This window comes from Sebastes fasciatus, chromosome 16 (genome assembly GCF_043250625.1).
Source record: "Sebastes fasciatus isolate fSebFas1 chromosome 16, fSebFas1.pri, whole genome shotgun sequence".
In the NCBI taxonomy this organism is placed as follows: domain Eukaryota; kingdom Metazoa; phylum Chordata; class Actinopteri; order Perciformes; family Sebastidae; genus Sebastes; species Sebastes fasciatus.
The window spans coordinates 4,774,703-4,788,336 of NC_133810.1; the positions used below are offsets into that span (position 1 = coordinate 4,774,703).

The 13,634-nt window shown below is 42.1% G+C and overlaps 1 protein-coding gene across 2 annotated transcripts in view; it reads left to right on the forward strand.

Annotated features, from left to right (window-relative positions):
- pof1b (POF1B actin binding protein) overlaps positions 1-13,634 on the forward strand; it is a 34,006-nt gene that overhangs the window by 15,177 nt on the left and 5,195 nt on the right. For both annotated transcript variants that reach the window (XM_074610162.1, XM_074610163.1), the window contains exons 3-10: positions 7,283-7,608; positions 8,633-8,666; positions 8,894-8,974; positions 9,586-9,678; positions 11,017-11,130; positions 12,305-12,457; positions 12,641-12,760; positions 12,955-13,086. In XM_074610162.1, the coding sequence (XP_074466263.1) occupies positions 7,283-7,608; positions 8,633-8,666; positions 8,894-8,974; positions 9,586-9,678; positions 11,017-11,130; positions 12,305-12,457; positions 12,641-12,760; positions 12,955-13,086 (1,053 nt within the window). The remainder of the gene's footprint in view (positions 1-7,282; positions 7,609-8,632; positions 8,667-8,893; positions 8,975-9,585; positions 9,679-11,016; positions 11,131-12,304; positions 12,458-12,640; positions 12,761-12,954; positions 13,087-13,634) is intronic.

A 13,634-nucleotide genomic window follows, 5' to 3' on the forward strand; every position in this document is an offset into this window, starting at 1 on the left:
TGTATCTACATGTGTGCAGTAGGTTTCCTTTGTAAAATGAGGATATCTTTTCCATTTTCTTGTCTCCAACTGGTGGATTATGGACTCATTCTGGTTTGGTTATGAAAGTTTGGCCTCATAATGAGACATCATTTTCATATTAGTTGCACTTTGTTTTCCCCAAACCAATCAGTAGTGAATGGCTCCTCCGTCTCGTCACACACAGAAGCTGCAATAGCGAGAAACAGTTTGTCGAACAAAGGAATCTGCTGATTTACGATGTGATATGTTTTGGGTTTGGTATGGTTTGGTACTCTCGTGGTTGCTTGTGTGCTTTCTCATAAACATGGTGAATAAATCTTGTCAGTATAAACATGCACTGCGTGTTAAAACTGGTGTCGAGGAGCAAGTTTGTTTGTTTACATACCCTGCTTCTGTTGAAGGCTTGATGCTGGTATTGGCTTTGATCAGGTGTTGCAGACACACCTGTTCAAGTTGCTGACTGTTGACCCTAAACGTTGACCCCAGGCGTCTATGAAAGACCCTCCTGTACAATGCTTCCTGTTGGGATTTTGCTTTTTGTTGTCTGACCTACAAACAATGGCCAGAATATAATTTCTGTCTAACATCAAGTCCTGAATTCCTTCTTCAAGCAAGGGATAAAATCTGCCAATGCAGTAAAAATACGTCAGTCTTCATAGTCTTTACATAAGAAAGAATACGTCAGGTTGGAGTCAAGAAAAGGAAACTTTGAAAGTTTGAAAACAGGTTGAGATCCAGCAGGTTCAGGTTCAAATATTCTCACTGACTCCACTAACAGACTGAATCACTCACTAAATGAGTTGATAAGAAGGAGATGATTCAGAGACTCGCACAAAGAGGCTGTGTGGTAAAGTGACTCCTCTCTCTCCATTATCAACCTCTAGTGTTACTGAGAGAGCCCGGCTCACACACTGACCTACATCTCACACACGCACGCACACACACACAGCAGAGGGCCTGACATGGTGAAGAGGTGACGGTGTATTGAGTTACTGGGTTACTGCTGCTGCTCTCACAGCCTATAGAAGAGAAACTAGATCAGTGAGACTTTGACTGATTTCTGTTTGCATTTGAAACAGGAATGTGCTGCTTTCTGATCATATTTACTGTTCTACTGCAACTTGTGTATGTCAGGTGGAAGAAGTTAATCTGAAAAGCACACAGGCATCAATAGAGCATGCAAAACACCATATAGACATCCCTATCCTGCAGAAAGACTTATCTAGGGCTGCAAATACTGATTATCTTCATTGTGAAGGAGATTTATAGATTATTTCTTTGATTGGTCAACACATGTGCGACGGTCACGTGCATGCACGAGTGATTGAAGTCCAATGATGCAGGTCAAACAGCAGCAAGCAAGCCAGAAAGCAAACGTTAAGCAAACCCTCAGATAAGCCTGGAAAATGTAAATTCCAGGACTCGTGGTTCACTAAAGACATTTACAAACACCGGCTTGTTAAAGATCCGCAGGATGCAAATCCTGCAGCAAATAAATAAAAGTTCACGCCACGGGCATAACAGTAATTAACCTTTATCTGTGTCTCAAACTATACCGTGTTGGGTCCTTGAATTTGAGGGAATTGGGCCTGGAAAGTCCTTGAAAATTCCGACATGACTTGATAAGATGGAAGATGGATGTTCTCCCTGTGCTCTCACACTTTTCTTGGTCAGTCTGCCTTACATGCACGCACGCACGTACGCACGCACTAACCTGTCATCATCATGAGGTTGTTGTTGTCCTCCCTCACATTCTACACCGCAGTATGAGCTCAGGTCTGCAGTGGATCTCTGGAATTTAGCGTCTGCAGGTCAGCTGCATATTAAACTCTGTCAGAGGCCACCTGAGACATTTTTTTCTGATCACCAACAACAGCAACAGCCTCTTGTCTCACAGCTGTACAGCTTCTGTGTCCTCTAAGTCAGCGACTTTCAGACCTGGGTTGTACACATTTTGAGTTTGAGTTTTTCCAAATAAGATATAGAACAGAACTCTTAGCTTTTCCTTGCAAATGGCTGGGTGTATTGTGATGTCGTTCAGTTTGTCCATCTAACACTTTGGTCCAGAACAAAATATCTCTAAAGCCTCTTTCCTACGGGATAAAAAACCCAATTACACCCACCAACATCTGGCTATCGTCTTCAGTGGGAAAGGTTACAATCAGCATTCATTCCCGGGATGCTGTATGGTAACATCTGCGACTCTTTTGTCATCTCAGCCACAAAATTTGGTCCGTCTCCGTCCAAGCAGCGCTCCAACATCGTTCCAAATTAGTCGGCACTGAGTTAGATAAGATATACTTTATTGTCCCGCAGGGAAATTTGTCTTGGGCTCTAAGCCCCCTGCATCACACAACATACCAACGTCACAATGTACATACACTCATAGATCATAGATCATACATACACTCAGGCATGAATGTGCTTAAATTCACATGTTGAGTGAGACAATAGTGCTTTAAAATAATAAAAGGTAATAAAAGACATTAGTTTCAAATATTAAAAACCAGGTATAATCATACCAGATAATAAATAATCAAGTTACAATATATTAGCTCCCAATAAAATCATCTTATCATATAATACTATAGGTCTAGGAGTTTCAAAGACAGACTGAATAAGTAACAGATGTAAAACAGAAGTAGCATATGGCAATGGGAAAGGAGTCTATCGCCTATTTTTAGCAGGTTTTCCCGTCTTTAAAAAACCCGTTAAAGGGGTTGGAAAAGGCGTGTCACTAACTGGCCAGATTACCGTGAAAGGTTTCAAAGCACATTCCTGCTTATTGTGATTGGATAATTGACAAATAATCATCCATTTACTGGGCTGTGGTTTCACTGTTTCTGTCAAACACTGTCTCGTTGTGTTGGTTGAACAAACAGCAGACTCTTCCAGTTGGTGCTGGCAAGTTGTTTTTTCACATTTGGTCCTTTGTTGCTTGAACACCTGGCTGACAGGTGAAGTGGCAACAGCCCTTTCATTCCCTTCTCTTAAAATACATTTGAAAGAAAGACACTTAAAGAGGACTTCAGACACAGTTGTGAAAGGATAAATGTCACTGTAGCGTCTCATGGTCAGGACTGATATCTTCTGGTTTGTCTGGTGATAACGTTGCCGATCGTCCTCGACCAGTTTTGCGTCCAGACCGCCGCCTCCACTCTCCCTCTCTGTGCAGGAATGACAGGCATGTAAGCGTAGCAGCCACAGCCCTGCAGCGCTGAGACACACCCACCTCCATGTGATCACATAATCCTCGCCGCTGCACACTTCACTATGCTGTCGTTTGCATTTAACGTCTAACAACAGAATGATAGTATAAGAACTGCTCTAGAAGCAGCAACCTTTGATCCTGTGAGCTCCGCAGACTCGTAAACCAAACTCCAGATTTCACATCGTCAGACGGGGGTTTGACTTTACGACCTCACGCTGTCAGATACCAGAGTTATGTGTCTGTTGAGTTACTTGTCTCAGCGCCGAGCCCTTAATCAAACACTGTGAGGTCTGTTTTGTTAAAAATAACGTGTGATTTATATAAAATATATACCTTTAGTCACTGTTAATAGTTTGTTTTTATGAAAATGAAAGATTGTATTGAGATAAATTGGTCTCTATGAGAGATTAAGTTTGTGTCAAGCACACGTTCGGTCGTGTGTGAGTCTGTCTGTCTGTCCACGGCTAACCTCGTACACTACTGGACCCATCAGTCTAATAATTTCTGTTCTTATTTATGACTATGCTCAAGGAGCTCTCATGGTTTCGGTGATTCACACTTTTTGAAAAAAAAAATATTTCATTGACTGTTTTATACCGTCATTGACTGCTGACTCCTCAAAAATAAGTCATTTTTTATGAAATATTTGTCCAAATTCTCTGATTCCAGCTTCTTAAATGTGAATATTTTCTGGTTTCTTTACTCCTCTATGACAATACACATGAGTATCTTTGAGTTGTGGACAAAACAAGAAGTTTGAGGACATCATCCTGGGCATTTTTCACTATTTTCTGACATTTTATAGACCAAACAACTAATCAATTGATTGAGAAAATAATCATTATTTGCAGACCTAAGGGAGACACACCTGGAGGAGATCTGCACTCTACTGAGTGCCCGTTTCTATTTGGATTTGGGTCCACACATGACCATGTTAAGTAACGTTTGACCCGCTTTGATTCAGGTTTTGGAAGAGCGATTGTTAGATTTGAAACAGCGAGTGACAATCTTTCCCTGCAAGGCACAAAGTCTAAAAACGCACCCCAACTGTTTTGCGTATTTGCCCTGAGCAACATAACAGGTTCCCTGCAGGACTCAAATTCCTACCAGCCTTTCTGTTAGTGCTGGTTCCTGCCCACTGAGTCGTACGGCACAGTTCACAATAACGGAGCTTGTTGGGGTTCGGAGTTGAAATCAAACCTGCGATCTTTCAAGCTTTTAGCCTCCTCGCTGCCTCTGTTGTTCTTCCCTTCTGGGGAGTTTCTTGATGAATGAAAACAACAGTGAAAGTCGGCGGCCGTGCCAGTGTTTCCTGGTAACATTCTTCTCTTTCTCCCATTGGTTTAGCTTCGTGGGTGGTGGCTACAGGAAGGGCCAGAAACACTTTAAAACAACAGAGACGGGGAACTTTGAAGTGTTTCTTTTCTTCTGTACTAGCAGATTACCAGGAACACCTGCACAAATATAATCAGATACAACAGTCCTGCTTTAAGAAGCTTATAAATATCTTATCGTGATTTAAAGAGGTTACTTTTAACGTGAATGTTTGAGAGTCTGATATTCTTGCTAATGTGGATAAACACAAGATTATAAAAAACCTCAATCCAATCCCACCTGTGTGACAGCGTGTCAACAGAAACTGAACCTGATACTGAAGTGCTGCAGGACACCTTGCTGGTCTTGGTGGTCATCCAATGACGCGATGGTGTAAACTTCACCTGCTGGGAAAATCTTCCCCTCGGGCTCATGAGGAATCTGGCCGGACCGCTCTGCACAACCACAGTTTGGATATTTAAGAAGACATGAGACAAGATGTTTGTCTTTGTCAGAGGTGAAACCAAGATAGCAAACAAATGAAGCAACGTGACGGACTGAAACATCTCATGAGAAAGATATAGGTTTCTCTTTTTATGATGCTACCAAAGGAATGTAACTAAACTCTTTGGTATGAATTTCATCTCATCCCAAGGTGAAAGGAGTATGAAGATAATTTAGTGTAGCCAGTTTCTTATCTGAAGGGAAGAAGGAGTGAAACAGAGCTCAAAGCTCACTTTGCTTCAGTTTCTTTTTTTAACTTCAAATCACTAATGCAGCTTTCTATGGAAGTCAAAAGTGCTGCTGCAGCTAACTGGCTAAATCTATTAGCAGCTGTTGAGCTTTCTAGCTCCAGAGAGGCCGCAGCATGTGACATGAAATGAAAGTGTCATGATGGAGAAATGACATTATGAAATAAACATTTCTATAATGGCAAAAATGGACTCCAATGACTTATATTATTATTATGATTTTATGAAAATAAGAATGATATAACGTTTAATAATGAGTTTTTATTACGTCTTAATTGGTTATACATTTATCAGATGGGCCGCCGATCTTTTGGAAGTTGTAGCGGGCTACAAAAGAAGAAAAAATCTAGAAAATCGAAGGAATCCATTGGTACCAAACATGTCATACTAGCTTGTCACAAAGGAGGTTATATAACGCTCCAAACTTACGCTAAATTTTGGCGAGGAAAAACTGTCATGGCCATTTTCAAAGTGGTCGCTTGACCTCTGACCTCAAAATATGTGAATGTAAATGGGTTCTCTGGGTACCCACGAGTCTCCCCTTTACAGACATGCCCACTTTATGATAATCACATGCAGTTTGGGGCAAGTCATAGTCGAGTCAGCACACTGACACACTGACACACTTTTTATGCTAAATGCAGTACCTGTGAGGGTTTCTGGTGGCCACAGTTTTTGCCCTATGGAGACTGTAATTTGGCTGGAGATCAACTGCGTTGGTATGATAAGTGTGTGTTTGTGTTGATGGCAGTGAGAGTGGACTATAACATAACATCCAAGCGAATACACGTATAATGGCCAAACTCGTGAACCGATTGTGGGAGGCATCATTGCCCTCAGCAGCGCATCCAACAACCGTAACTTTCTATCTAGGAGGCCGAAATGTACCATGGAGGTCACGTGTTTGCGAGGTTGTGTGTGAATGCATGCATGCAAATTCACGCTTGTTGTGTTTAAAACTGGTCCAGCAACCCTAATGATAATATATAACATTTGGAGGGGCAGGTAGGGACAAGGGCGCTGTGCAGGCATGCGGCTCTGCCGTGGTGCAATGGCAAGAAAAACAGCTGCACCCTAAGTTTTGATCCTTAAGACGCTAAAAGTAACAAATGGCCTGTCAAAAAAACCAACCAACCTGTCTTTCACACACAAAAAAAGAAGCGCCAAACTTCATTCATCATTCTGTATCAGATTACACTCCTTCCCTCTGCTGGAGCTGAGCTCGTCTGCAGGTCTGGTGGGTGTAACTGATTATTTGTAAAGTGCTTTTTAACAACGAACTAAAAATAGAAGGTTGAACCAAGACAAGGCAAACATTGTAATGCCTGTTGGGGAGTGGACCACCAGTCAGTCTGTCATGTGTCTGAGTGACTGACGGGTGTTTGCACAGAGTGAAAGTGCTTTCTGTGTGTAAACACAGCAGCAGCAGCTCGCTGGGCTCGGCGTAGCGTTAGATAAAGAAGGTTATGCAACAACAGTTTGACTCGACTGTGTTGCCACATGTAGATAAGAGGAGGTGATGGGCGTGTTTGGGTGAGATCGTGCAGCGGAAGGTGCAGTGTGGACTTTGCAGGATGGAAGGTGGAGATCTCATTTTTCATCAATGAGCTTTTCACCAGCAGATTATTAATGTACACTATATGGACAAAAGTATGTGGACAGCAGTGTCGCGTGTCTTGCTTAAATCTATTTAATTGATTACTCGTTGCAGATCTAGCTAGTGTAGGTACCACTGAATTTGCTCCTCAGAATGATCCATGTTGGCAGCTGTTTGGCAGGATGCTGAGGAGGAGATTCACTTGTACAGATTGTTATTTCTGGCAGTAATTACAGTAGCAGAGGATCATAATGATGAAACATCACATCACATTGTAAGATATGTCCCTGATCATATCTGCTATTTGTGGATATGTGAGCAAAATGAGAACCAACAGATGTAAACACACACAGTGGTTGAATATCTGTCTCTGCCCTGTTCCTGCAGGAGGTAGAAGAGGAGGAGGAAGAAGAGGAAGAGGTAGAGGAAAAAGCAGAGGAGACAGTGGTGCTGGAAGAGACGGAGATAATCAGCATGATACAGCAGAGGCCTTCGTCGGCGATCCAGAAGACCTCCAGGACGGAGGTGAGGACCGAGCTGAGGGAGATCCCCCAGAGGACCTCCAGGACGGAGGTGAGGACCGAGCTGAGGGAGATCCCCCAGCACACCAAGCTGGACACGCGTTACTTCGGCGAGCTGCTGGCCGATGTCTACAGGAAGAACTGCGACATCCACACCTGCATCTCCGAGCACGTGTCCAAGATCCGCGGACAGTAAGTGAACGTGCATTTTAGGGCATTTATCTGCCCACAGCAGGGTGCACAGAATGACATATGGGATGTCTTATTTTTTTAAATAATGGAACTTGCCACGCAAAATGAAGAGAAAGAAAATAAGCTCATACTTTTATAAACGTTAAACAGGCTTTTCCTACATATTCAGAATTTATTGGAGGGGTTGACCGCTCAACAAATCCCAGCCCATTCTCATTCCCAGGGCGTCAAATACCGACGCTTTGTCACAGGCGTTGGCGTTTGATACCGCCGCACAAGGCACCCTTTAGCGGAAACCCAACAGTAAACGCTCAGGGAAAGTGCGCCGGGAGTGTTGTGATGTAGTCTAGTTTAAGTCTGCTGCCACAAATACTCACTAGAGCACTAAACATGTATTGATCCGCAGCTGAAAATAGCCCCCAACAAACACACTATTTCCTCCTGTTTATAAAAATCAAACTACAGATTTGTGATCCAGTTTTATAGATTTAAATCTCCAGTAGGAACCAATGTGGCACAGACGCGGTAGGGAAGTCTGAAAGTTTGGAGAGAGACAGAAAAATATAGAATAATGAAAGCCTCATGCTTTAGGAAGGAAATGTGTGCAACTTCACATGTGATTCAGGCGCCGTACTTCTCTCTTACAACAACCTTCTCCATGATACACCTCGAGGAAAACCGATGTCTTTATGTAGAGCAAGGAGGGTGGAAAGAGGAGAAGTCACGCATCATCAACGCAGCATATCTTTGGGGGTACAACGCATGCAAAGTAAAATCTGGTCTGCACTACCCCATACCCCAATACCCGTGTCCGCCCGTGTCCCAGCCTCTTTCAATGGTTCTTGATTTAGAAAAATGGGGGCGTGGCAATATACTGATTTCAAATAGCAAACGGCGGTAAGAACAAAATTGTCCGACGCTTGAGTCATTATGAGAAACAATCAGAGTCGTGTTCACCCTGCAAACTCGCTCAGTTTTCACGCTGCCGTCCTCATTGTTTGTGTTTCCTCTCTGTGTGTTACAGGAAACACCAGCTGGATCCCAGCAATGACTACAAGGTGAGAAACAAACATGCAACATCCAATGAATGAATCTGAACAGGCACAACTTCATCTGTGTCAGATTTAACATGTCAAACATTCAGCAAGCTTCAGGCTGAACATCAGATATTAACAGTCAGAACATGTTCTTCTCTGTTTAGTTGCACATTAAACATGATTCTTTGTGTGTACTGTATGTTCTTGTATTTCTCATTTTCTTCATGTGTTTCTATTGTTTCTATCAGGTGGAGAAAGAGGAGGTGGAGGCTTTGCTTCCCAAAGGAGCCACTGAACTGACCAAACAACAGATCCGCTACCTGTTGCAGGTGATTTTGTGTATTTATAGCACACTTCCCCATTGACCAGAATCCGACATACTGTAATGATGCACATTTATTTATCTCTAATGTCATGCATGCTGCATTTTAACCATTTAGCTTCATTCTCTTTTTGTTGCATTGATGTCATATTGAATCAACCGAGTAAGATCAGAAAGCATTACATTTAAAATATGGATGTTGGCTGATATTTTACAAACTAAAGCGTTTTCACTTCACCTAAATAATGTGTTTTGTTTGTCTTTTTATCTGGTAACACTTAATTTAACACCCCTTTATATAAACCCTTAACTAATGGTTTATAATACACATCACAGTAGTATGTGGTTGTAAGTAAATATGACATTTGTCAACGAGTGTAACACAGTATATTAAAGCTGTAATCATATATAATTACATACAGACAAACCCTTTACAGTGTGTTATTAAGTGTGTATTAACTGTTCACAAGCTAGTTTAAACATTATGTAATATAAGCTATGATTACATCTGTTATGTTAATGTTTGTATACCAGTCGGAGGAGGAGTTGTAGTTATATGTTGAAGCAGCTACATTGTTAATTAGTTAATTCATCTTCCTGTGTGTGTTTGTCTGTCAGACTCGTCTCACTGCAGATAAGAGCATGCGTCTGCTGCTGTCCACCTTCAGCAGCCTGAGAGAGGAGCTGCTCCACATGTCGGAGGATCTGAGGGTAAAACACAAATGCTTTTAGAAATCTCCTCCCTCGTCTCGTGTGTGTGGACCAACCGCCGACTGATTCTGTAACCGCAGCTTTAAAAGAAGCCAGAGCGTCCAGTTTGACTCCAGTAGTAAACAAACAGCATACCAATCAGATCATCTTAAACTGGCTGACACAAATGATTACATGACAAGTGACATGACCAAAAAGAAACACCACAAAGAGAAGATTAAAACTTAAAATGGGGAAAGATTTACTATCTATCAGTGGTGGAAGAATTCAGATCATTTAGTCAAACAAAAGTACTAAAATCACAAGTTTTTTATTTATTTTGAATTACTTTATTAATGTCACCACCAAATTATTATTATTATACATTTTTTTTCAAAAAACTATTATTATTATTATTATTATTATTATTATTATTATTATTATTATTATTATTATTATTATTATCTTCTTATTTTTTATTTATTTAGGAATGCTATTTTTAGAATTATTATGACTATTATTTCATCTTTTCTTTTGGTTTTGTTTGTTTTGTTTGTTATGTATGATTTGTTTTGCACCAATAAAAATAAAATAAATAAATAAAATAAATAAAATAAATAAAATAAATAAAATAAATAAAATAAATAAAATAAATAAAATAAAATAAATAAAATAAATAAAATAAAACTGGTGCATTAACGTGTAAGCAGCATTTTAATGTTGCAGCTGGTCGTGGTGGTATTATTTATATTCTGGTGGATGATTTAAATTACTGCATTAGAATTGGACATTTTGATTATATGATGGATTTGTAAATTCTTAATCTGCAAAGTAATTTATAACCATAGCTGTCAAATAAATGTAGTGGAGTAAAAAGTACAATATTCCCATCAGAACTACCTCACAATTATACTTAATGACAGTACTTGAGTACTATAAATGTACTTCATTATTTCCCACCAGATAGGAGTTGTAGTAGACTTTTATTTTTATTTACCTCCTGCTCGGTTATAAAATACTCACTTCTTATTTTGAGAAGATGGAAACTTTAATAGATCAGAACAATTATCACATGTGACAGTTGGTTGGTGACACAAATAAATCTAATGTGTGCATGCTGATAGAACAGTACGTCCCAACAACACATTATATGACCTTCACACAATAGTCCAAACTCATTAAATGCTTTTAAATTACAGGCGTCACACCAGATAATAACAGCTAATTATAGCCAGTGATGATGGACCGCGGTGGAGTCACTTTTAATAAGTGGTTAAGATAAAGATAAATCTACTTATAAACAACGTATTAATATGAATATGTGACTGTCTGTGTGTGCGTGTGTGTGTGTGCTCACAGCGTCTGGAGAGTGAAAAGGAGTCTCTGGAGAGAGATCTGAGTTTCAAAGCAGACCAGGCTCGCCAGTATGACTGCCTCCTGGAGGCCGTCCGGGAGAACAACAGGCAGCTCCAGGTACAGTACACCTGTGTTAAGTTATTGATCAAGGTGTCGATGTCATCACTGAAGATGTATTTACTTGTTCTATTCTAATAGAGAGCTGTTTGTGTGTTAGAGCACATGTTGGGGGGTTTGATATTACAACCAACAAAGTACACACATACTAGTTTTGTCCATCAGTTATGATACCATTGTACTCACCAAGATTTGGGAATGCGGCGACATCGCTACAACGAACGGGACAAGAGACGTGAGACAATCAGACAAGTTTTAAACACTTCATTAGGGATGCACCGATACCACTTTTTTTCAGACTGAGTACAAGTACAAGTACTTACATTTGGGTACTCGCCGATACCGAGTACCGATACGAGCACTTCTCTGTGCCAAAAGACCCTCGTTAACAGCCAGCTGGAGGGTGTGAGCGACACACGGCAGGCTGGGGAGTGCTTCCCGGGGCCGTGGCCAAAGTGTCACCGGGGCGGACTGACCTTAGTGCGCCCCAACCGCGTCGTGCCGCCAGAGCGGGGTTCGGCCCACGTAAAAGGCGCCAGGGGTCTGCGGCGATGTCTGCAGCCCACCCGACCCGTCTTGAAACACGGACCAAGGAGTATAACGCATGCGCGAGTCAGAGGGTGCAAGCAAAACCCTGTGGCGCAATGAAAGTGAAGGCCGGCAAGCGTCGCCTGAGGTGGGATCCCGGCCTCGCGAGGTCGGGCGCACCGCCGGCCCGTCTCGCCAGCACCGTCGGGGAGGTGGAGCGTGAGCGCGTGCGATAGGACCCGAAAGATGGTGACGAGAGGGTAACGTCACGCTGCCGTAAAGTTGTATCGGAGCCGTTTTGCGAGTACGAGTACATGAGCACAGTATCGGACCCGATACCTAATACTGGTATCGGTATCGGTGCATCCCTACACTTCATCCATCCATTATGTTTTAATTTCTATGTATATTCAAAATCTGAATTTGATGCTGTCGTATTTATATTTATGAAAGAGAAAGAAATACTCTGAGTTTTGAGACTAGTATTTGGTCCGTCCTCATTGATATAAATGGGGTGGATAAGTATTAGAAACAACTTTCAGTATAACACACCCAAACTACATCTTCAATGTATTACACTGCATCATGTGTGTGTTTCTGACTTCCTCTGTCTGTGTGTGTGTGTGTGTGTGTGTTCCCTCTGCAGACGTCCCTGAAGGAAACCAGCTGCACCCAGCGCTCCCTGGAGACCCAGCTCATGAGCACCAAAAACACAGAGTCAAGCTCAAGCTTCAAGATCAAGGAGATGGACGGGAGGATGAGAGCGCTGGAGAAGGAGAACGAGATGCTGCGACAGAAGGTAGCACGCCACCCGTTGTTGATCAGTTATCGATGGAGATCAATTCAATCACGTCCTCAAAAATAAGTGGTGGATAGGTCGCTTGTGATGGAGGGACATGAAGCTTTGAGCTCTTTTGAAGTTTAGCAGGAAGACTCACGCTTAAACTTTCTTTCCTTCCTTCCTTGTCTGTCTGTCCTGCAGCTGGCAGGCCAAGGCAGCAGCACCACCCTGCACATCAAGACAGAGGAGTTGTCCCGTCAGTACAAAGACCAGCTCAGCTCCATGAGAACAGAGAAAGACCTGGAGATCCAGAAGCTGCGGGTGAGACTCAAACCAGACTACAGGATCATGGATTAGGGTCAAACGTTTGTTGGATAATGCATGGCGTCCTGGGAAAGACTTTTAAATGTTGATGGTTGCAGCAGATTGTAAATCCCACAGCTTCACAGCACATTAAAGCTGCTTCTCTCTTTTTACTTATTTTGTCCCCTCGTCTCTCCCCGTCCTCCCTACAGAGCCAGATAACGAAGATCACGACGGAGGTCACCACCGTGAGGTCGTCCTCAGAAAAGAGTCTCCAGCTGAAAATCTCAGAGATGCTCACCGTGTTGGATCAGCGGCAGACCACCATCACCAAACAGGAGGAGGTCTGAAACACAACACACCAACACACCAACACTGGTGCTCAGGGAGACAGTTAGATTCTCCATAACGTTGAATCAACTAAAACCATTCATGGTCTTTCTTACTGGCCGTGTGGACAACAACAAGAATGACGAGCGGTTAGGTGATGAGACAGGTTGTAAAGTTAACCACATTTACCTTCAAATAAAGTGTTATTTGTTGGTAAAACTAGAGGAGAGCGCACCTGAAATGTCGGTAATACCTCATTGCACAGGAAACATGTGCACACAACTACAGCAAGAACTGTCGGTCAAAGTCAGCCCAGTAAAACGGTGATAGTTTGGGTAATGATTTTACCACATGCCTTTTGTTTTCTCTTCCTAATATGTGTGTGACTAACCCGGGGGTGTGTTTAAAACCACATCTGAGTTCCCAGATAGAAACACACACACACACACACACACACACACACACACACACACACACACACACACACACACACACACACACACACACACACACACACACACACACACACACACACACACACACACACACACACACACACACA